Genomic DNA, 22,453 nt, shown 5'->3' on the forward strand with positions numbered 1-22,453 from the left:
GCAGAGAGACCTGGGGGTGTATGTGCACAAATCATTGAAGGTGACAGGTCAGGTTGAGAAAGAGATCCTGGGTTTTATAAATAGAGCCACACCGTACAAAAGCAAGGAAGTCATGGCAGACTTTCATAAAACGCTAAATTGGCCTTAACTGGAGTATTGTGTCCAATTCTGGGCACCACACTTAAGAGAAGCCACTGGAGGGGATGCAGAAAAGATGTTTGAGAATGTTTCCAGGGATGAGAAACTTCAGTTAGTGAACAGATCAGAGAAGCTGGGACTGCACTCCTTGGAGGAGAAGGTTGAGAGGAGATTTGATAGAGGTGTTCCAATGAAGGGGTGTCTGGACAGAGTAGACAGGGGGAAACTGTTCCTGTTGGCAAAGGGATCCAGAGCCAGACAACACAAATTTAACGTGATTGGCAAAAGAAGCAACGAGTTCAGGAAAATTTTTTTTACACAGTGAGTGTTTAGGATCTGGAATGCACTGCCTGAGTGTGGGGTGGAGGCAGGTTCAATTATGGCTTTCAAAAGACAATTGGGTAATTATATGAAGAGAAAACACTTGCAGGGCTACGGAGCTGACACAAACACGATGGGTTGAATGGCCTCCTTCTGTCTTGTAACCATTCAACGATTGAGGGATGAATATTGGCCTCAGGCCACCAGGAATAACTTTCCTGCTCTTCTTCAAATATTGTAGGGGAAGACAGTTTTAACGTATCAAAAACTCAGCACCTCCGACAGTGCAGCACTCCCTCAGTACTGACCCTCCAACAGTGCAGCACTCCCTCAGTACTGACCCACCGACAGTGCAGCACTCCCTCAGTACTGACCCACCGACAGTGCAGCACTCCCACAGTACTGACCCTCCGACAGTGCAGCACTCCTCAGTACTGACCCACCGACAGTGCAGCACTCCCTCAGTACTGACCCTCCGACAGTGCAGCGCTCCCTCAGTACTGAACCACCGACAGTGCAGCACTCACTCAGTACTGACCCTCCAACAGTGCAGCACTCCCTCAGTACTGACCCTCCAACAGTGCAGCACTCCCTCAGTACTGACCCTCCGACAGTGCAGCACTCCCTCAGGACTGACCCTCCGGCAGTGCAGCGCTCCCTCAGTACTAACCCTCCGGCAGTGCAGCACTCCTCAGTACTGACCCTCCGACAGTGTGGTGCTCCCTCAGTACTAACCCTCCGGCAGTGCAGCACTCCTCAGTACTGACCCTCCGACAGTGTGGCGCTCCCTCAGTACGAACCCTCCAACAGTGCGGCACTCCTCAGTACTGACCCTCCGACAGTGTGGCGCTCCCTCAGTACTAACCCTCCGACAGTGCGGCACTCCTCAGTACTAACCCTCGGACAGTGCGGCACTCCCTCAGTACCAACCCTCTGACAGTGTAGCACTCCCTCAGTACTAACCCTCTGACAGTGCAGTGCTCCCTCAGTACTGACCCTCCGGCAGTGCAGCAATCCCTCAGTACTGACCCTCCGGCAGTGCAGCACTCCCTCAGTCCTGACCCTCCGGCAGTGCAGCGCTCCCTCAGTACTGACCCTCCGGCAGTGCAGCACTCCCTCAGTACTAACCCTCCGGCAGTGCAGTGCTCCCTCAGTACTAACCCTCCGGCAGTGCAGCACTCCCTCAGTACTAACCCTCCGGAAGTGCAGCGCTCCCTCAGTACTGACCCTCCAGCAATGCAGTGCTCCCTCAGTACTGAGCCTCCGACAGTGCAGCACTCCCTCAGTACTGACCCTCCGACAGTGCAGCGCTCCCTCAGTACTGACCCTCCGACAGTGCAGCGCTCCCTCAGTACTGACCCTCCAACAGTGCAGCACACCCTCAGGACTGACCCTCCGACTGTGAAGCACTCCCTCAGTACTGACCCTCCGACAGTGCGGTGCTCCCTCAGTACTGACCCTCTGACAGTGCAGCCCTCACAGTACTAACCCTCCGACAGTGCGGTGCTCCCTCAGTACTGACCCTCCGACAGTGCGGCGCACCCTCAGAACTGACCCTCTGACCGTGCGGCACTCCCTCAGTACTGACCCTCCAGCAGTGCAGTGCTCCCTCAGTACTGACCCTCTGACAGTGCAGTGAACCTCAGTACTAACCCTCCGGCAGTGCAGCGCCCCTCGGTACTAACCCTCCGACAGTGCGGCACTCCCTCAGTACTAACCCTCCGACAGTGCAGGACTCCCTCAGTACTGACCCTCTGACAGTGCAGCGCTCCTCAGTACTAACTCCCCGGCAGTGCAGCACTCCCTCAGTACTGACCCTCCGACAGTGCAGCACTCCCTCAGTACTGACCCTCCGACAGCGCAGCACTCCCTCAGTACTGACCCTCCGACAGCGCAGCACTCCCTCAGTACTGACCCTCCGACAGTGCAGCACACCCTCAGTACTGACCCTCTGACAGTGCAGCGCTCCCTCGGTACTGACCCTCCGACAGTGCAGCGCTCCCTCAGTACTGACCCTCCGACAGTGCAGCACACCCTCAGTACTGACCCTCCGACAGTGCGGCACTCCCTCAGTACTGACCCTCCGACAGTGCAGCGCTCCCTCAGTACTGACCCTCCGACAGTGCAGCGCTCCCTCAGTACTGACCCTCCGACAGTGCGGCGCTCCCTCAGTACTAACCCTCCGGCAGTGCAGTGCTCCCTCAGTACTGACCCTCCAACAGTGCGGCGCTCCCTCAGTACTGACCCTCCGACAGTGCAGCGCTCCTCGGTACTAACCCTCCGACAGTGCAGCGCTCCCTCAGTACTGACCCTCCGACAGTGCGGTGCTCCCTCAGTACTGACCCTCCGAAAGTGCAGCGCTCCTCAGTACTGACCCTCCGACAGTGCGGCACTCCCTCAGTACTGACCCTCTGACAGTGCAGCGCTCCTCAGTACTGACCCTCTGACAGTGCAGCGCTCCCTCAGTACTGACCCTCCGACAGTGCGGTGCTCCCTCAGTACTGACCCTCCGAAAGTGCAGCGCTCCTCAGTACTGACCCTCCGACAGTGCGGCACTCCCTCAGTACTGACCCTCTGACAGTGCAGCGCTCCTCAGTACTGAACATCTGACAGTGCAGCCCTCACAGTACTAACCCTCCGGCAGTGCAGCGCTCCCTCGGTACTAACCCTCCGACAGTGCGGCACTCCCTCAGTACCAACCCTCCGACAGTGCAGCACTCCCTCAGTACTGACCCTCTGACAGTGCAGCGCTCCTCAGTACTAACTCCCCGGCAGTGCAGCACTCCCTCAGTACTGACCCTCCGACAGTGCAGCACTCCCTCAGTACTGACCCTCCGACAGTGCAGCACTCCCTCAGTACTGACCCTCCGACAGTGCAGCACTCCCTCAGTACTGACCCTCCGACAGTGCAGCACTCACTCAGTACTGACCCTCTGACAGTGCAGCGCTCCCTCGGTACTGACCCTCCGACAGTGCAGCGCTCCCTCAGTACTGACCCTCCGACAGTGCAGCACACCCTCAGTACTGACCCTCCGACAGTGCGGCGCTCCCTCAGTACTGACCCTCCGACAGTGCAGCGCTCCCTCAGTACTGACCCTCCGACAGTGCAGCGCTCCCTCAGTACTGACCCTCCGACAGTGCAGCGCTCCCTCAGTACTGACCCTCCGACAGTGCAGCACTCCCTCAGTACTGACCCTCCGACAGTGCGGCGCTCCCTCAGTACTAACCCTCCGGCAGTGCAGTGCTCCCTCAGTACTGACCCTCCGACAGTGCGGCGCTCCCTCAGTACTGACCCTCCGACAGTGCAGCGCTCCTCGGTACTAACCCTCCGACAGTGCAGCGCTCCCTCAGTACTGACCCTCCGACAGTGCGGCGCTCCCTCAGTACTGACCCTCCGAAAGTGCAGCGCTCCTCAGTACTGACCCTCCGACAGTGCGGCACTCCCTCAGTACTGACTCTCCGACAGTGCAGCACTCCCTCAGTACTGACTCTCCGACAGTGCAGCACTCCCTCAGTACTGACTCTCCGACAGTGCAGCACTCCCTCAGTACTGTCTCTCCGACAGTGCAGCACTCCCTCAGTACTGACTCTCCGACAGTGCAGCACTCCCTCAGTACTGACTCTCCGACAGTGCAGCACTCCCTCAGTACTGACTCTCCGACAGTGCAGCACTCCCTCAGTACTGACTCTCCGACAGTGCAGCACTCCCTCAGTACTAACCCTCTGACAGTGCAGCGCTCCTCAGTACTAACCCTCCGACAGTGCGGCACTCCCTCAGTACTGACCCTCCGACAGTGCAGCACTCATTCAGTACTGACCCTCCGACAGTGCAGCACTCACTCAGTACTGACCCTCCGACAGTGCAGCACTCACTCAGTACTGACCCTCCGACAGTGCAGCACTCACTCAGTACTGACCCTCCGACAGTGCAGCACTCCCTCAGTACTGACCCTCCGACAGTGCAGCACTCCCTCAGTACTGACCCTCCGACAGTGCAGCACTCCCTCAGTACTGACCCTCCGACAGTGCAGCACTTGCTCAGTACTGACCCTCCGACAGTGCAGCACTCGCTCAGTACTGACCCTCCGACAGTGCAGCACTCACTCAGTACTGACCCTCCGACAGTGCAGCACTCCCTCAGTACTGACCCTCCGACAGTGCAGCACTCCCTCAGTACTGACCCTCCGACAGTGCAGCACTCGCTCAGTACTGCCCCTCCGACAGTGCAGCACTCACTCAGTACTGACCCTCCGACAGTGCAGCACTCACTCAGTACTGACCCTCCGACAGTGCAGCACTCCCTCCGTACTGACCGTCCGACAGTGCAGCACTCCCTCAGTACTGACCCTCCGACAGTGCGGCGCTCCCTCAGTACTGAACATCTGACAGTGCAGCACTCCCTCAGTACTGACCCTCCGACAGTGCGGCGCTCCCTCAGTACTGACCCTCCGACAGTGCGGCGCTCCCTCAGTACTGAACATCTGACAGTGCAGCACACCCTCAGTACTGACCCTCCAACAGTGCAGCACTCCCTCAGTACTGACCCTCCAACAGTGCAGCACTCCCTCAGGACTGACCCTCCGGCAGTGCAGCGCTCCCTCAGTACTAACCCTCCGGCAGTGCAGCACTCCTCAGTACTGACCCTCCGACAGTGTGGTGCTCCCTCAGTACTAACCCTCCGGCAGTGCAGCACTCCTCAGTACTGACCCTCCGACAGTGTGGCGCTCCCTCAGTACGAACCCTCCAACAGTGCGGCACTCCTCAGTACTGACCCTCCGACAGTGTGGCGCTCCCTCAGTACTAACCCTCCGACAGTGCGGCACTCCTCAGTACTAACCCTCGGACAGTGCGGCACTCCCTCAGTACCAACCCTCTGACAGTGTAGCACTCCCTCAGTACTAACCCTCTGACAGTGCAGTGCTCCCTCAGTACTGACCCTCCGGCAGTGCAGCACTCCCTCAGTACTGACCCTCCGGCAGTGCAGCACTCCCTGAGTACTGCCTCCGGCAGTGCAGCGCTCCCTCAGTACTGACCCTCCGGCAGTGCAGCACTCCCTCAGTACTAACCCTCCGGCAGTGCAGTGCTCCCTCAGTACTAACCCTCCGGCAGTGCAGCACTCCCTCAGTACTAACCCTCCGGAAGTGCAGCGCTCCCTCAGTACTGACCCTCCAGCAATGCAGTGCTCCCTCAGTACTGAGCCTCCGACAGTGCAGCACTCCCTCAGTACTGACCCTCCGACAGTGCAGCGCTCCCTCAGTACTGACCCTCCAACAGTGCAGCGCTCCCTCAGTACTGACCCTCCAACAGTGCAGCACACCCTCAGGACTGACCCTCCGACTGTGAAGCACTCCCTCAGTACTGACCCTCCGACAGTGCGGTGCTCCCTCAGTACTGACCCTCTGACAGTGCAGCCCTCACAGTACTAACCCTCCGACAGTGCGGTGCTCCCTCAGTACTGACCCTCCGACAGTGCGGCGCACCCTCAGAACTGACCCTCTGACCGTGCGGCACTCCCTCAGTACTGACCCTCCAGCAGTGCAGTGCTCCCTCAGTACTGACCCTCTGACAGTGCAGTGAACCTCAGTACTAACCCTCCGGCAGTGCAGCGCTCCCTCGGTACTAACCCTCCGACAGTGCGGCACTCCCTCAGTACTAACCCTCCGACAGTGCAGCACTCCCTCAGTACTGACCCTCTGACAGTGCAGCGCTCCTCAGTACTAACTCCCCGGCAGTGCAGCACTCCCTCAGTACTGACCCTCCGACAGTGCAGCACTCCCTCAGTACTGACCCTCCGACAGTGCAGCACTCCCTCAGTACTGACCCTCCGACAGTGCAGCACTCCCTCAGTACTGACCCTCCGACAGTGCAGCACTCACTCAGTACTGACCCTCTGACAGTGCAGCGCTCCCTCGGTACTGACCCTCCGACAGTGCAGCGCTCCCTCAGTACTGACCCTCCGACAGTGCAGCACACCCTCAGTACTGACCCTCCGACAGTGCGGCGCTCCCTCAGTACTGACCCTCCGACAGTGCAGCGCTCCCTCAGTACTGACCCTCCGACAGTGCAGCGCTCCCTCAGTACTGACCCTCCGACAGTGCAGCGCTCCCTCAGTACTGACCCTCCGACAGTGCAGCACTCCCTCAGTACTGACCCTCCGACAGTGCGGCGCTCCCTCAGTACTAACCCTCCGGCAGTGCAGTGCTCCCTCAGTACTGACCCTCCGACAGTGCGGCGCTCCCTCAGTACTGACCCTCCGACAGTGCAGCGCTCCTCGGTACTAACCCTCCGACAGTGCAGCGCTCCCTCAGTACTGACCCTCCGACAGTGCAGCGCTCCCTCAGTACTGACCCTCCGAAAGTGCAGCGCTCCTCAGTACTGACCCTCCGACAGTGCGGCACTCCCTCAGTACTGACTCTCCGACAGTGCAGCACTCCCTCAGTACTGACTCTCCGACAGTGCAGCACTCCCTCAGTACTGACTCTCCGACAGTGCAGCACTCCCTCAGTACTGTCTCTCCGACAGTGCAGCACTCCCTCAGTACTGACTCTCCGACAGTGCAGCACTCCCTCAGTACTGACTCTCCGACAGTGCAGCACTCCCTCAGTACTGACTCTCCGACAGTGCAGCACTCCCTCAGTACTGACTCTCCGACAGTGCAGCACTCCCTCAGTACTAACCCTCTGACAGTGCAGCGCTCCTCAGTACTAACCCTCCGACAGTGCGGCACTCCCTCAGTACTGACCCTCCGACAGTGCAGCACTCACTCAGTACTGACCCTCCGACAGTGCAGCACTCACTCAGTACTGACCCTCCGACAGTGCAGCACTCACTCAGTACTGACCCTCCGACAGTGCAGCACTCACTCAGTACTGACCGTCCGACAGTGCAGCACTCACTCAGTACTGACCGTCCGACAGTGCAGCACTCCCTCAGTACTGACCCTCCGACAGTGCAGCACTCCCTCAGTACTGACCCTCCGACAGTGCAGCACTCCCTCAGTACTGACCCTCCGACAGTGCAGCACTTGCTCAGTACTGACCCTCCGACAGTGCAGCACTCGCTCAGTACTGACCCTCCGACAGTGCAGCACTCACTCAGTACTGACCCTCCGACAGTGCAGCACTCCCTCAGTACTGACCCTCCGACAGTGCAGCACTTGCTCAGTACTGACCCTCCGACAGTGCAGCACTCGCTCAGTACTGACCCTCCGACAGTGCAGCACTCACTCAGTACTGACCCTCCGACAGTGCAGCACTCACTCAGTACTGACCCTCCGACAGTGCAGCACTCCCTCCGTACTGACCGTCCGACAGTGCAGCACTCCCTCAGTACTGACCCTCCGACAGTGCGGCGCTCCCTCAGTACTGAACATCTGACAGTGCAGCACTCCCTCAGTACTGACCCTCCGACAGTGCGGCGCTCCCTCAGTACTGACCCTCCGACAGTGCGGCGCTCCCTCAGTACTGAACATCTGACAGTGCAGCACACCCTCAGTACTGACCCTCCAACAGTGCAGCACTCCCTCAGTACTGACCCTCCAACAGTGCAGCACTCCCTCAGGACTGACCCTCCGGCAGTGCAGCGCTCCCTCAGTACTAACCCTCCGGCAGTGCAGCACTCCTCAGTACTGACCCTCCGACAGTGTGGTGCTCCCTCAGTACTAACCCTCCGGCAGTGCAGCACTCCTCAGTACTGACCCTCCGACAGTGTGGCGCTCCCTCAGTACGAACCCTCCAACAGTGCGGCACTCCTCAGTACTGACCCTCCGACAGTGTGGCGCTCCCTCAGTACTAACCCTCCGACAGTGCGGCACTCCTCAGTACTAACCCTCGGACAGTGCGGCACTCCCTCAGTACCAACCCTCTGACAGTGTAGCACTCCCTCAGTACTAACCCTCTGACAGTGCAGTGCTCCCTCAGTACTGACCCTCCGGCAGTGCAGCACTCCCTCAGTACTGACCCTCCGGCAGTGCAGCACTCCCTGAGTACTGCCTCCGGCAGTGCAGCGCTCCCTCAGTACTGACCCTCCGGCAGTGCAGCACTCCCTCAGTACTAACCCTCCGGCAGTGCAGTGCTCCCTCAGTACTAACCCTCCGGCAGTGCAGCACTCCCTCAGTACTAACCCTCCGGAAGTGCAGCACTCCCTCAGTACTGACCCTCCAGCAATGCAGTGCTCCCTCAGTACTGAGCCTCCGACAGTGCAGCACTCCCTCAGTACTGACCCTCCGACAGTGCAGCGCTCCCTCAGTACTGACCCTCCAACAGTGCAGCGCTCCCTCAGTACTGACCCTCCAACAGTGCAGCACACCCTCAGGACTGACCCTCCGACTGTGAAGCACTCCCTCAGTACTGACCCTCCGACAGTGCGGTGCTCCCTCAGTACTGACCCTCTGACAGTGCAGCCCTCACAGTACTAACCCTCCGACAGTGCGGTGCTCCCTCAGTACTGACCCTCCGACAGTGCGGCGCACCCTCAGAACTGACCCTCTGACCGTGCGGCACTCCCTCAGTACTGACCCTCCAGCAGTGCAGTGCTCCCTCAGTACTGACCCTCTGACAGTGCAGTGAACCTCAGTACTAACCCTCCGGCAGTGCAGCGCTCCCTCGGTACTAACCCTCCGACAGTGCGGCACTCCCTCAGTACTAACCCTCCGACAGTGCAGCACTCCCTCAGTACTGACCCTCTGACAGTGCAGCGCTCCTCAGTACTAACTCCCCGGCAGTGCAGCACTCCCTCAGTACTGACCCTCCGACAGTGCAGCACTCCCTCAGTACTGACCCTCCGACAGTGCAGCACTCCCTCAGTACTGACCCTCCGACAGTGCAGCACTCCCTCAGTACTGACCCTCCGACAGTGCAGCACTCACTCAGTACTGACCCTCTGACAGTGCAGCGCTCCCTCGGTACTGACCCTCCGACAGTGCAGCGCTCCCTCAGTACTGACCCTCCGACAGTGCAGCACACCCTCAGTACTGACCCTCCGACAGTGCGGCGCTCCCTCAGTACTGACCCTCCGACAGTGCAGCGCTCCCTCAGTACTGACCCTCCGACAGTGCAGCGCTCCCTCAGTACTGACCCTCCGACAGTGCAGCGCTCCCTCAGTACTGACCCTCCGACAGTGCAGCGCTCCCTCAGTACTGACCCTCCGACAGTGCAGCACTCCCTCAGTACTGACCCTCCGACAGTGCGGCGCTCCCTCAGTACTAACCCTCCGGCAGTGCAGTGCTCCCTCAGTACTGACCCTCCGACAGTGCGGCGCTCCCTCAGTACTGACCCTCCGACAGTGCAGCGCTCCTCGGTACTAACCCTCCGACAGTGCAGCGCTCCCTCAGTACTGACCCTCCGACAGTGCGGCGCTCCCTCAGGACTGACCCTCCGAAAGTGCAGCGCTCCTCAGTACTGACCCTCCGACAGTGCGGCACTCCCTCAGTACTGACTCTCCGACAGTGCAGCACTCCCTCAGTACTGACTCTCCGACAGTGCAGCACTCCCTCAGTACTGACTCTCCGACAGTGCAGCACTCCCTCAGTACTGTCTCTCCGACAGTGCAGCACTCCCTCAGTACTGACTCTCCGACAGTGCAGCACTCCCTCAGTACTGACTCTCCGACAGTGCAGCACTCCCTCAGTACTGACTCTCCGACAGTGCAGCACTCCCTCAGTACTGACTCTCCGACAGTGCAGCACTCCCTCAGTACTGACTCTCCGACAGTGCAGCACTCCCTCAGTACTGACTCTCCGACAGTGCAGCACTCCCTCAGTACTAACCCTCTGACAGTGCAGCGCTCCTCAGTACTAACCCTCCGACAGTGCGGCACTCCCTCAGTACTGACCCTCCGACAGTGCAGCACTCACTCAGTACTGACCCTCCGACAGTGCAGCACTCACTCAGTACTGACCCTCCGACAGTGCAGCACTCACTCAGTACTGACCCTCCGACAGTGCAGCACTCACTCAGTACTGACCCTCCGACAGTGCAGCACTCACTCAGTACTGACCCTCCGACAGTGCAGCACTCCCTCAGTACTGACCCTCCGACAGTGCAGCACTCCCTCAGTACTGACCCTCCGACAGTGCAGCACTTGCTCAGTACTGACCCTCCGACAGTGCAGCACTCGCTCAGTACTGACCCTCCGACAGTGCAGCACTCACTCAGTACTGACCCTCCGACAGTGCAGCACTCACTCAGTACTGACCCTCCGACAGTGCAGCACTCCCTCCGTACTGACCGTCCGACAGTGCAGCACTCACTCAGTACTGACCCTCCGACAGTGCAGCACTCCCTCCGTACTGACCGTCCGACAGTGCAGCACTCACTCAGTACTGACCCTCCGACAGTGCAGCACTCCCTCCGTACTGACCGTCCGACAGTGCAGCACTCACTCAGTACTGACCCTCCGACAGTGCAGCACTCCCTCAGTACTGCACTCGAGTGTCAACCTAGAATTTAGTGCTCGCCGGACTTGAATGCACAACCTTCTAACGCTGAGCGAAGTGTTTTTCTGACTGAGTCATAGCTGACACGCTGGTGTATCCCCGTGTAGCAGGTGCAGCCCTGCACCCTCCCACCCACCTCGGCCCGACCAACGCCCCCCCACCCCCGCCCGGACTGGCCAGCGACCCACCACCACACCCACCCAGCGACCACCCCTGGCCCGATTAGTGACCAGCCCCCACCGCTGGACCTGCCAGCAACCCACTGCCACACCCACCCAGGCCCAACCAGTGCCTCCTGTGGTGCCACCGTACTCACCATTGCAGTATTCCACCTCAATTAGGAGCTTGCTTTCATCCAGGAAATGGTTATAATAGGCGATAATGTTGTGGTGCTGGAGCACTGAGAGGATGAGGATCTCGTTCTGCGTGTCTCGTTGTTCCTTCTCTGACAGCCGAGCCAGATCTATCTCCTTCCACACCACCAGAGAGTTGTCCTGTCACAAAAAAGGGCAGAAATTCCCATTAACAATGGGGCTTGAGAGTGGCTGGGGGGGCAGGGCAGGAACCCAGGCAAAGCTGTCTCAGCACTGCCCCTAATTAGAGCAGATATCACCATCTCATATCTAACAGTCCTCAACAGACTGCACTGAAACACGAAAATAAAATCAAAATACGGCAGATGCTGAAATAAAAACAGAAAGTGCTGGAAATACTCAGCAGGTCTGGCAGCATCTGTGGAGAGAGAAACAGAGTTAACGTTTCAGGTCAGTGACCCTTCATCAGAAGACCAGGCCACCAGTTCTGATGAAAGGTCATCGACCTGAAACGTTAACTCCGTTTCTCTCTCCACAGATGCTGCCAGAGCTGCTGAGTATTTCCAGCACTTTCTGTTTTTAGATCCACTGAAACACTCCTCGTCCAGTCCGAACCCTCCACAAACAGACTGAGAGCTCAGTGTCAGTAGTGATCACACTGAACAGTGTGCCTTAGATGGGAAATCACTCCTCTTCCTCACTACTTTCATCCAGTCTGCTTTTAATTACTGAGGACAGAACAATCTTCCATTTGCATTTGTGAGTGACTGCACAGCCTTAATAGTACTGAGCCCCAGAGATCAGTGTGGACCAGAGACCAGCTCTCAGTTAGGGCAGCAAATAAAACAACTGGCCTCAGTATCACTGACTCGGATGGGGGAATATCAGCCAGAGGTCCTGTTCCTGTTGAGTTCCATTGCCGTAAGGCTGAGGGTTCCTACAACAGAGTAGAATAGGATTCAGCATCCAGTATCATAGAGTCATAACGGTACAGAAGACAGCCATTCGGCCCATCGAGCCTATGCCGGCTCTCCCTGGAGCAATCCAGTCCCATGTACACCACACTCCCCCTCCCCATAGCACTGCAAGTTTATTTCTATTTCCTTCAAGCGTCTATCCAATTTCACCGCCTCCTCTTACACCACCCTCGTAGGCAGCGAGTTCCAGGTCAGTTATACTCGCTGCGTAAAAAAGTTCTTTCTGATATTGCCCCTACATCTCTTGCCCAAAACCCGGAAGTACAGAGGGTCAGAGGGACCTTGGTGTACTTGTCCATAGATCACTGAAGGCAGCAGCACAGGTAGATAAGGTGGTTAGGAAGGCATATGGGATACTTGCCTTTATCAGCCGAGGCATAGAATATAAGAGCAGGGAGGTTATGACGTTTGAAAGACCCCCACATGTCAGATGTCGATTTACCCTCAAACAGCCGCCCCCAATCTAAATTCTTCAGTTCCTGCCTAATATTGTTATAATTAGCCTTCCCCCAATTTAGCACCTTCACCCGAGGACTACTCTTATCCTTATCCACAAGTACCTTAAAACTTATGGAATTATGGTCACTGTTCCCGAAATGCTCCCCTACTGAAACTTCGACCACCTGGCCGGGCTCATTCCCCAATACCAGGTCCAGTACAGCCCCATCCCTAGTTGGACTATCTACGTATTGTTTCAAGAAGCCCTCCTGGATGCTCCTTACAAATTCTGCCCCATCCAAGCCCCTAGCACTAAGTGAGTCCCCGTCAATATAGGCGAAGTTAAAATTACCCACCACCACAACCGTGTTACCTTTACATCTTTCCAAAATCTGTCTACATATCTGCTCCTCTACCTCCCGCTGGCTGTTGGGAGGCCTGTAGTAAACCCCCAACATCGTGACTGCACCCTTCCTATTCCTGAGCTCCACCCATATTGCCTCGCTGCATGACCCCTCTGAGGTGTCCTCCCGCAGTACAGCTGTGATATTCTCCTTAACCAGTAATGCAACACCCCCACCCCTTTTACATTCCCCTCTATCCCGCCTGAAACTTCTAAATCCCGGAACATTTAGCTGCCAATCCTGTCCTTCCCTCAACCAAGTCTCTGTAATAGCAACAGCATCATAGTTCCAAGTACTAATCCAAGCTGTAAGTTCATCTGCCTTACCTGTTCTACTTCTCGCATTGAAACAAATGCACTTCAGACCACCAGTCCCACTGTGCTCCGCAACATCTCCCTGCCTGCTCTTCCTCTTAGTCTTACTGGCCTTATTTACTAGTTCCCCCTCAGTTATTTCACCTGCTGTCCTACCTGCTGGCAGAATCGGACAGAGTCTGCATGGATTTACGAAAGGGAAATCATGTTTGACAAATCTACTAGAATTCTTCGAGGATGTAACTGGCAGAGTTGATGAGGGGGAGACAGTGGATGTGGTTTATTTGGACTTTCAGAAGGTTTTCGACAAAGTCCAAATAAGAGATTAGCGTGTAAGATTAAAGCCCATGGGATTGGGGGTAGTGTATTGCGATGGATAGAAAATTGGTTGGCAAAAAGGAAACAAAGAGTAGGAATAAATGGATCTTTTTCTGAGTGACAGGCAGTGACCAGTGGGGTACCACAGGGATCGGTGCTTGGTCCCCAGCTATTCACAATATATATTAATGATTTAGATGAGGGAACTAAATGTAATATCTCCAAATTTGCAGATGACACAAAACTGGTTGGGAGGATGAGTTGTGAGGAGGATGCAGAGAGGCTTCAGGGTGATTTGGACAAGTTGAGTGAGTGGGCTAATGCATGGCAGATGCAGTATAATGTGGATAAATGTGAGGCTATCCACTTTGGTAGCAAAAATAGGAAGGCAGATTATCTGAACAGCTAAAAACTGAGAGAGGGGAATATGCAACAAAACCTGGGTGTTCTCGTACACCAGTCACTTAAGGTAAGCATGCAGGTGCAACAGGCGGTAAAAAAGGCAAATGGTATGTTGGCCTTCATAGCGAGAGGATTCGAGCACAGGATCAGGGATGTCTTGCTGCAATTATACAGGGCCTTGGTGAGGCCACACCTGGAATATCGTGCGCCGTTTTGGTCTCCTTTTCTGAGGAAGGATGTTCTTGCTATAGAGGGAGTGCAGCGACGGTTTACCAGACTGATTCCTGGGATGGCAGGACTGATGAATGAGGAGAGATTGAGTTTGTTAGGATTATATTCACTGGAGTTCAGAAGAGTGAGGGGGGGGGAATCTCATAGAAACCTATAAAATTCTGACAGGGTAGATGCAGGAAGGATGTTCCCGATGGTGGGGGAGTCCAGAACTAGGGGTCATAGTCTAAGGATACGGGGTAAGCCTTTCAGGACTGAGATGAGGAGAAATTTCTTCACCCAGAGAGTGGTGAGCCTGTGGAATTCACTACCACAGAAGGCTGCCGAGGCCAAAACATTGTAAGTTTTCAAGAAGGAGTTAGATATAGCTCTTGGGTTTAAACAGATCAAAGGATATGGGGGGAAAACGGGAACAGGTTACGGATTTCGATGATCATCCATGATCATAATGAATGGTGGAGCAGGCTTGATAGGCCGAATGAACTACTCCTGCTCCTATTTTCAATGTTTCTGTGTGAATAGTTAGGTGCTTGATGGCCGGCACAGACACGATGGGCCGAAGGGCCTGTTTCTGTGATGTTTAACGCTATAATTCTATATAAACTTACAATCTGTGTCCCTAGTCCTTGTACTATTCGTTAATGGGAACAGTTTTTCCTTGTCTAACTTATCTAAGTCTGTCATAATCTTGTACAGTTCTATTAAATCTCCCCTCAATCTCCTTTGTTCCAAGGAGAACCACCCCAGCTTCTCCAACCTAACCTTGTAATTAAAATTCCTCATCCCTGGAACCATTCTGGTAAATCTGCTCTGCACCCTCTCAAGGACCCTCACATCCTTCCTACAGTGTGGTGACCAGAACTGGACACAATACTCCACTTGGGCCCTAACCAGAGCTTTATAAAGGTTCAGCATAACTTCCCTGTTTTTGTATTCTATGTCTCCATTTATGAAGCCTAAGATCCCATCTGCTTTACTAACCACTCTCTCAATATGTCCAGCCACCTTCAAAGATCAATGCACATGCACCCCCAGGTCCCTCTTTTCCTGCACACTCTTTAGAACTGTGCCATTAAGTTTATATTGCCTCTCTATTCTTTCTGCCAAAATGCATCACCTCACACTTGTCAGTATTAAATTCCATCTGCCACCTCTCTGCCCATTCTGCTAGCCTATCCATGTTCTGTTGCAGGTGGTTCATATCATCTTCACTGTTTGGCACTCCTCCAAGTTTGGTGTCGTCAGCAAATTTTGTAATTCTACTCTGTATTCCAATATCCACGTCATTTATATATCGCAAAAAAAGCAGTGGTTCCAGCACTGACCCTTGGGGAACACCACTGTCTACCATCCTTCAGTCTGAAAAACAACCATTTACTACAACTCACTGTTTTCTATTCATAAGTCAATTTTTTATCCAATTGGACGCTGACCCTCCTATTCCATGAGCTTCAATTGTCTTAACTAGCCTTTTATGTGTTACCTTATCAAACTTTTTCTTAAAATCCAAATAGACAACATCCACCACATTCCCTTCATCAACCTTCTGTTACATCATCAAAAATTCAATTAGATTAGTCAAGCATGATCTGCCTTTTCCAAATTCGTGCTGACTCTCCTTAATTAACTCAAACCTCTCTAAGTGTCCATTGATATTTTTCCTGATTATTGTTTCTAAAACCTTACCCACCACTGATGTTAAACTAACTGGTCTGTAGTTGCTAGGACTGTCCTTACACCTTTTCTTGAATAAAGGTGTCACATTTGCCACTCTCCAATCCTTTGACACCTCCCAGGAAGATTGGAACATTATGCCAAGCCCTTTCCACTATCTCCATCCCCACTTCCTTTAGAAACCTGGGATGCGAGCCATTCAGACCAGGTAACTTATCTACCCTAAGCATAACCAGCCTTTTTAGTACCTTTCCCCCTCTCAATTTTTATCCTATCCATTGCCTCTACTCTCTCTCCCTTTACTGATATTTTGTCAGAATTCATTTCCTTTGTGAACACTGATACAAAGCACTCATTAAGTATATTAGCCTTGCCTTGTGCCTCTAAGCATATATTACCCTCTTTGTCCCTAATCGGCTCCACTCCACCTCTCACTACCTGCTTACTATTTACATGCCGGTAGAAGATCTTTGGGTTCCTTTTTATGTTGATTGCAATTCTATTCTCATATTCTGTCTTTACCAGTCTTATTTTCCTCCTCAGAACTGATGAAAGGTCGCAGATCTGAAACGTTAACTCTGTTTCTCTCACCACAGATGCTGCCAGACCTGCTGAGTATTTCCAGCACTTTCTGTTCTCATTTCAGAGTTCCAGTATCCGCAGTATTTTGCTCTTATTTTCCTCTTCACCTCCCTCTCAAATTATTGTATAAGGCCGGGTTCTCACTTGATGAGTTCACCTGACATGCATCATACACCCTCACTTTTTTCATCATCGCTATGTCCCTCATCAACCAAGAAGCCCTGTTCTTGGTTCGCCTACCTTTCACCCTTGTTGGAATGTTCCTTGCCTGTACCTGAAATACAAAAAGAGGGAATGTGGGACTGAGCACAACTGCTCTTTCAAAGAGCCAGCACAGGCACGAGAGGCTGAATGGCCTCATCTGTGCTGTACGTTTCTGTGATTCTATGTTTGTCTTTAATGGCCCACATTCTTATGTTCCAAAAAGCCAGTTGGTGAAGGATGATACTGGAGCCAATCTTTACTCAATCTTATACTTACTTACAGACTGAAACATTACAAGCATATACCTCCTATCTCAAACCCAACACAGTTTCAGGAAGTATCTCTTTAAATGGACTCAAGTAAGATGCCAATTAATGTCCTCCACCTGTATATAATTAAACACAATTGATATATAATTAACACACATTCTCCTTTACCACAACCTTTCTCTTAAAATATTGCAAAAATTTTAGCTGTTAGCTTTGATATTGTTATAACCTGGCTCCATCTCCCCTGATGTTTACTGTTACGTTAGCTGTGACTCAGTAGATAACACCGGGTTGTCATTAAAACCCATCTGCTTCACCAATGTCCTCAAGGGAAGGAAATCTGCCTTCCCTACCTAGTCTGGCCTACATATGAATCCAGACCCACAGCAATGTGGTTGACTCTTAACTGCCCTCACAAGTCCCTTGGTTGTATCAAACCACGACAGAAAAGCTGAATAAGAATAAAACCGGACTGAACACCCGGCATTGACCTAGGCAGCGGATAAGTCAAAGGCACATTCTGACCAGCCGACCCTGCAAAGTCCTCCTTACTAACATCTGGGGGCTTCTGCCAAAGTTGGGAGAGCTGCCCACAGACTAAACAAGCAACAGCCTGACATAGTCATAATCACCAAATCATACCTTACAGACAATGTCCCAGATACTGCCATCACCATCCCCGGGTATGTCCTGTCCCACCAGCAGGACAGACCCACCAGAGGTGGCAACACAGTGGTATACAGTCAGGAGGGAGTTGCCCGCTGAGTCCTCATCATCGACTCAGGACCCCATGAAGTCTCATGGCATCAGATCAAACATGAGCAAGGAAACCTCCTGCTGATTACCACCTACCGTCCCCTGCCCGCCCACCCCTCAGTTGAGGAATCAGTGCTTCTCCATGTTGGACACCAATTGGAGGAAGCACTGAGGGTGGCAAGGGCAGAGAATGTACTCTGGGTGGGGGACTTCAATGTCCATCACCAAGAGTGACTTGGTAGCACCACTACTGACCGAGCTGGCCGAGTCCGAAAGGACATAGCTGCTAGACAGGGTCAGCGGCATGCGCTGAGGGAATGAACAAGACGGGAAAAACCTCCTTGACCTCGTCCTCATCAATCTGCCTGCCGCAGATGCATCTGTCCACGACAGTATTGGTCGGAGTGACCACTGCACAGTCCTTTTGTAGACAAAGTACCGTCTTCACATTGAGGATACCCTCCATCGTGTTGTGTGGCACTATCACCGTGCTAAATGGGATATATTCTGAACAGACCTAATAATGCAAAACTGGGCATCCATGAGGCGCTGTGGGCCATCAGCAGCAGCAGAATTGTACTCAACCACAATCTACAACCTCATGGCCCGGCATATCCCCCACTCTACCATTACCATCAAGCCAGCAGACCAACCCTGGTTCAATGAAGAGTGCAGGAGGGCATGCCAGGAGCAGCACCAGGCATACCTCAAAATGAGGTGTCAACCTGGTGAAGCTACAATCCAGGACTACTTGGATGCCAAACAGCGTAAGCAGCATGTAATAGACAGAGCTAAGTGATCCCATAACCAATGAATCAGATCTAAGCTCTCTAGTCCTGCTACATCCAGCCGTGAATGGTGGTGGATAATTGAGCAATTAACAGGAGGAGGTGGCTCTACAGATATCCCCATTCTCAATGATGGGGGAGCCCAGCACATCAGTGCAAAAGACAAGGCTGAAGCATTTGCAACAACCTTCAGCCAGAAGTGCCGAGTTAATGATCCATCTCAGCCTCCTCCTGAGGTTCCCAGCATCACAGATGCCAGTCTTCAGCCAATTCGATTCACTCCACGTGATATCAAGAAACATCTGAAGGCATTGGATACTGCAAAGGCTATGGGTCCTGCCTGTAGTACTGAAGACGTGTGCTGAAGATGGTTGTGGTTGTTGGAGGTCAACCGTCTGAGCTCCAGGACATCACTGCAGGAGTTCCTCAGGGTAGTGTCCTCGACCCAACTAACTTAAGCTGCTTCATCAATGACCTTCCTTCAATCATAAGGTCAGAAGTGGGGATGTTCGCTGATGATTGCACAATGTTCAGCACCATTCGTGACTCCTCAGATACTGAAGCAGTCTGTGTAGAAATGCAGCAAGACCAGGACAATATCCAGGTTTAGGCTGATAAGTAGCAAGTAATATTTATGCCACACAAGTGCTAGGCAATGACCATCTCCAACAAGAGAGAATCTAACCATCTCTCCTTGACATTCAACAGCATTATCATCGCTGAATCCCCCACTATCAACATCCGGGGGGTACCAATGACCAGAAACTGAACTGGAGTAACCATATAAATACTGTGGCTACACAAGCAGGACAGAGGCTGGGAATTCTGCGGTGAGTTACTCACCTCCTGACTCCCCAAAGCCTTTCCACCATCTACAAGGCACAAGTCAGGAGTGTGATGGAATACTCTCCGCTTGCCTGGATGGGTGCAGCTCCAACAACACTCCAGAAGCTCGACACCATCCAGGACAAAGCAGGCCACTTGATTGACACCCCATCCACCATCTTCAACATTCACTCCCTCCACCACCGACGCACAGTGGCAGCAGTGTGTACCATCTACAAGATGCACTGCAGCAACTCACAGCGCCTCCATCGACAGCACCTTCCAAACCCATGACCTCTACTGACTAGGAGGACAAGGGCATCAAATACATGGGAACATCACCACCTGCAAGTTCCCCTCCAAGTCACACACCATCCTGACATGGAACTATATCGCCGTTCCTTCACTGTCGCTGGGTCAAAATCCTGGAACTCCCTTCCTAACAGCACTGTGGGTGTACCTACCTCACATGGACTGCAACGGTTCAAGAAGGCAGCTCACCACCACCCTCTCAAGGGCAATTAGGGGTGGGCAACAAATTCTAGCCTTGCCAGTGACAGTTACATCTATTGAATGAATAAAAAAAAAAATTACTGAGGGAGTGCCGCACTGTCGGAGGGTCAGGACTGAGGGAGTGCTGCACTGTCGGAGGGTCAGTACTGAGGGAGTGCGGCACTGTCGGAGGGTCAGCACTGACGTAGTGCTGCAGTGTCGGAGTGTCAGTACTGAGGGAGTGCCGCACTGTCGGAGGGTCAGTACTGAGGGAATGCCGCACTTTCGGAGGGTCAGTACTGAGGAAATGCCGCACTTTCGGAGGGTCAGTACTGAGGGAGTGCTGCACTGTCGGAGGGTCAGTACTGAGGGAATGCTGCACTTTCGGAGGGTCAGTACTGAGGGACTGCTGCACTGTCGGAGGGTCAGTACTGACGGAGTGCGGCACTGTCGGAGGGTCAGTACTGAGGGAGTGCTGCACTGTCGGAGGGTCAGTAATGAGGGAGTGCTGCACTGTCGGAGGGTCAGTACTGAAAGAGTGCTGCACTGTCGGAGGGTCAGTACTGAGGGAGTGCCGCACTGTCGGAGGGTCAGTACTGAGGGAGTGCCGCACTGTCGGAAGGTCAGTACTGAGGGAGTGCGGCACTGTCGGAGAGTCAGTACTGAGGGAGTGCTGCACTGTCGGAGGGTCAGTACTGAGGGAGTGCTGCACTGTCGCCGGGTCAGTACTGAGGGAATGCTGCACTTTCGGAGGGTCAGTACTGAGGGAGTGCTGCAATGTCGGAGGATCAGTATTGAGGGAATGTTGCACTGTCGGAGGGTCAGTAATGAGGGAGCACCAGACGGTCGGAGGGTCAGGACTGAGAGAGTGCTGCACTGTCTGAGGGTCAGGACTGAGAGAGTGCTGCACTGACTGAGGGTCAGGACTGAGAGAGTGCTGCACTGTCTGAGGGTCAGGACTGAGAGAGTGCTGCACTGTTGGAGGGTCAGTACTGAGGGAGTGCTGCACTGTCTGAGGGTCAGTACTGAGGGAGCGCCACATTGATGGAGAGTCAGTACTGAGGAAGCACCACACTGATGGAGGGTCAGTACTGAGGGAGTGCTGCACTGTCAGAGGGTCAGTACTGAGAGTGCGCCGCACTGTCGGAGGGTCAGTGCTGGGGGAGTGCTGCACTGTCGGAGGGTCAGTACAGAGGGAGCATTGCACTGTCGGCAGGTCAGTACTGAGGGAGTGCTGCACTGTCGGAGGGTCAGTACTGAGGGAGTGCTGCACTGTCGGAGGGTCAGTACTGAGGGAGTGCTGCACTGTCGGAGGGTCAGGACTGAGGAAGTGCTGCACTGTCGCCGGGTCAGTACTGAGGGAATGCTGCACTTTCGGAGGGTCAGTACTGAGGGAGTGCTGCACTGTCGGAGAGTCAGTACTGAGGGAGTGCTGCACTGTCGGAGGGTCAGTACTGAGGGAGTGCTGCACTGTCGCCGGGTCAGTACTGAGGGAATGCTGCACTTTCGGAGGGTCAGTACTGAGCGAGTGCTGCAATGTCGGAGGATCAGTATTGAGGGAATGTTGCACTGTCGGAGGGTCAGTAATGAGGGAGCACGAGACGGTCGGAGGGTCAGTACTGAGGGAGTGCTGCACTGTCGGAGGGTCAGTACTGAGGGAGTGCTGCACTGTCGGAGGGTCAGTACTGAGGGAGTGCTGCAATGTCGGAGGATCAGTATTGAGGGAATGTTGCACTGTCGGAGGGTCAGTAATGAGGGAGCACCGGACGGTCGGAGGGTCAGTACTGAGGGAGTGCTGCACTGTCGGAGGGTCAGTATTGGGGGAGTGCTGCACTGTCGGAGGGTTAGTACTGAGAGAGTGCTGCACTGTCGGAGGGTCAGTACTGAGGGAGTGCCACACTGTCGGAGAGTCAGTACTGAGGGAGGGCCGCACTGTCGGAGAGTCAGTACTGAGGGGGTGCCGCACTGTCGGAGCGTCAGTACTGAGAGAGTGCTGCACTGTCTGAGGGTCAGTACTGAGAGAATGCTGCAATGTCGGAGGGTCAGTACTGAGGGAGTGCTGCACTGTCAGAGGGTCAGTACTGAGGGAGTGCTGCACTGTCGGAGCATCAGTGCTGAGGGAGTGCTGCACTGTCGGAGCATCAGTGCTGAGGGAGTGCTGCACTGTCGGAGGGTCAGTACTGAGAGAGTGCTGCACTGTCTGAGGGTCAGGACTGAGAGAGTGCTGCACTGTCTGAGGGTCAGGACTGAGAGAGTGCTGCACTGTCTGAGGGTCAGGACTGAGAGAGTGCTGCACTGTCTGAGGGTCAGGACTGAGAGAGTGCTGCACTGTCGGAGGGTCAGTGCTGAGGGTGTGCCGCACTGTCGGAGGGTCAGTTCTGAGGGAGTGCCGCACTGTCGGCCATTCAGTACTGAGAGAGTGCCGCACTGACAGAGGGTCAGTACTGAGAGAGTGATGCACTGTCGGAGGGTCAGTACTGAGAGAGTGATGCACTGTCGGAGGGTCAGTACTGAGAGAGTGATGCACTGTCGGAGGGTCAGTACTGAGAGAGTGATGCACTGTCGGAGGGT

The 22,453-nt window shown here is 54.3% G+C and overlaps 1 protein-coding gene across 1 annotated transcript in view; it reads right to left on the reverse strand.

Annotated features, from left to right (window-relative positions):
• LOC137359868 (serine/threonine-protein kinase Nek9) overlaps positions 1-22,453 on the reverse strand; it is a 156,547-nt gene that overhangs the window by 99,269 nt on the left and 34,825 nt on the right. Inside the window, exon 2 of the mRNA XM_068025549.1 lies at positions 11,211-11,388. Within this exon, the coding sequence (XP_067881650.1) occupies positions 11,211-11,388 (178 nt within the window). The remainder of the gene's footprint in view (positions 1-11,210; positions 11,389-22,453) is intronic.

Source organism: Heterodontus francisci, unplaced genomic scaffold (assembly GCF_036365525.1).
Source record: "Heterodontus francisci isolate sHetFra1 unplaced genomic scaffold, sHetFra1.hap1 HAP1_SCAFFOLD_724, whole genome shotgun sequence".
In the NCBI taxonomy this organism is placed as follows: Eukaryota; Metazoa; Chordata; class Chondrichthyes; order Heterodontiformes; family Heterodontidae; genus Heterodontus; species Heterodontus francisci.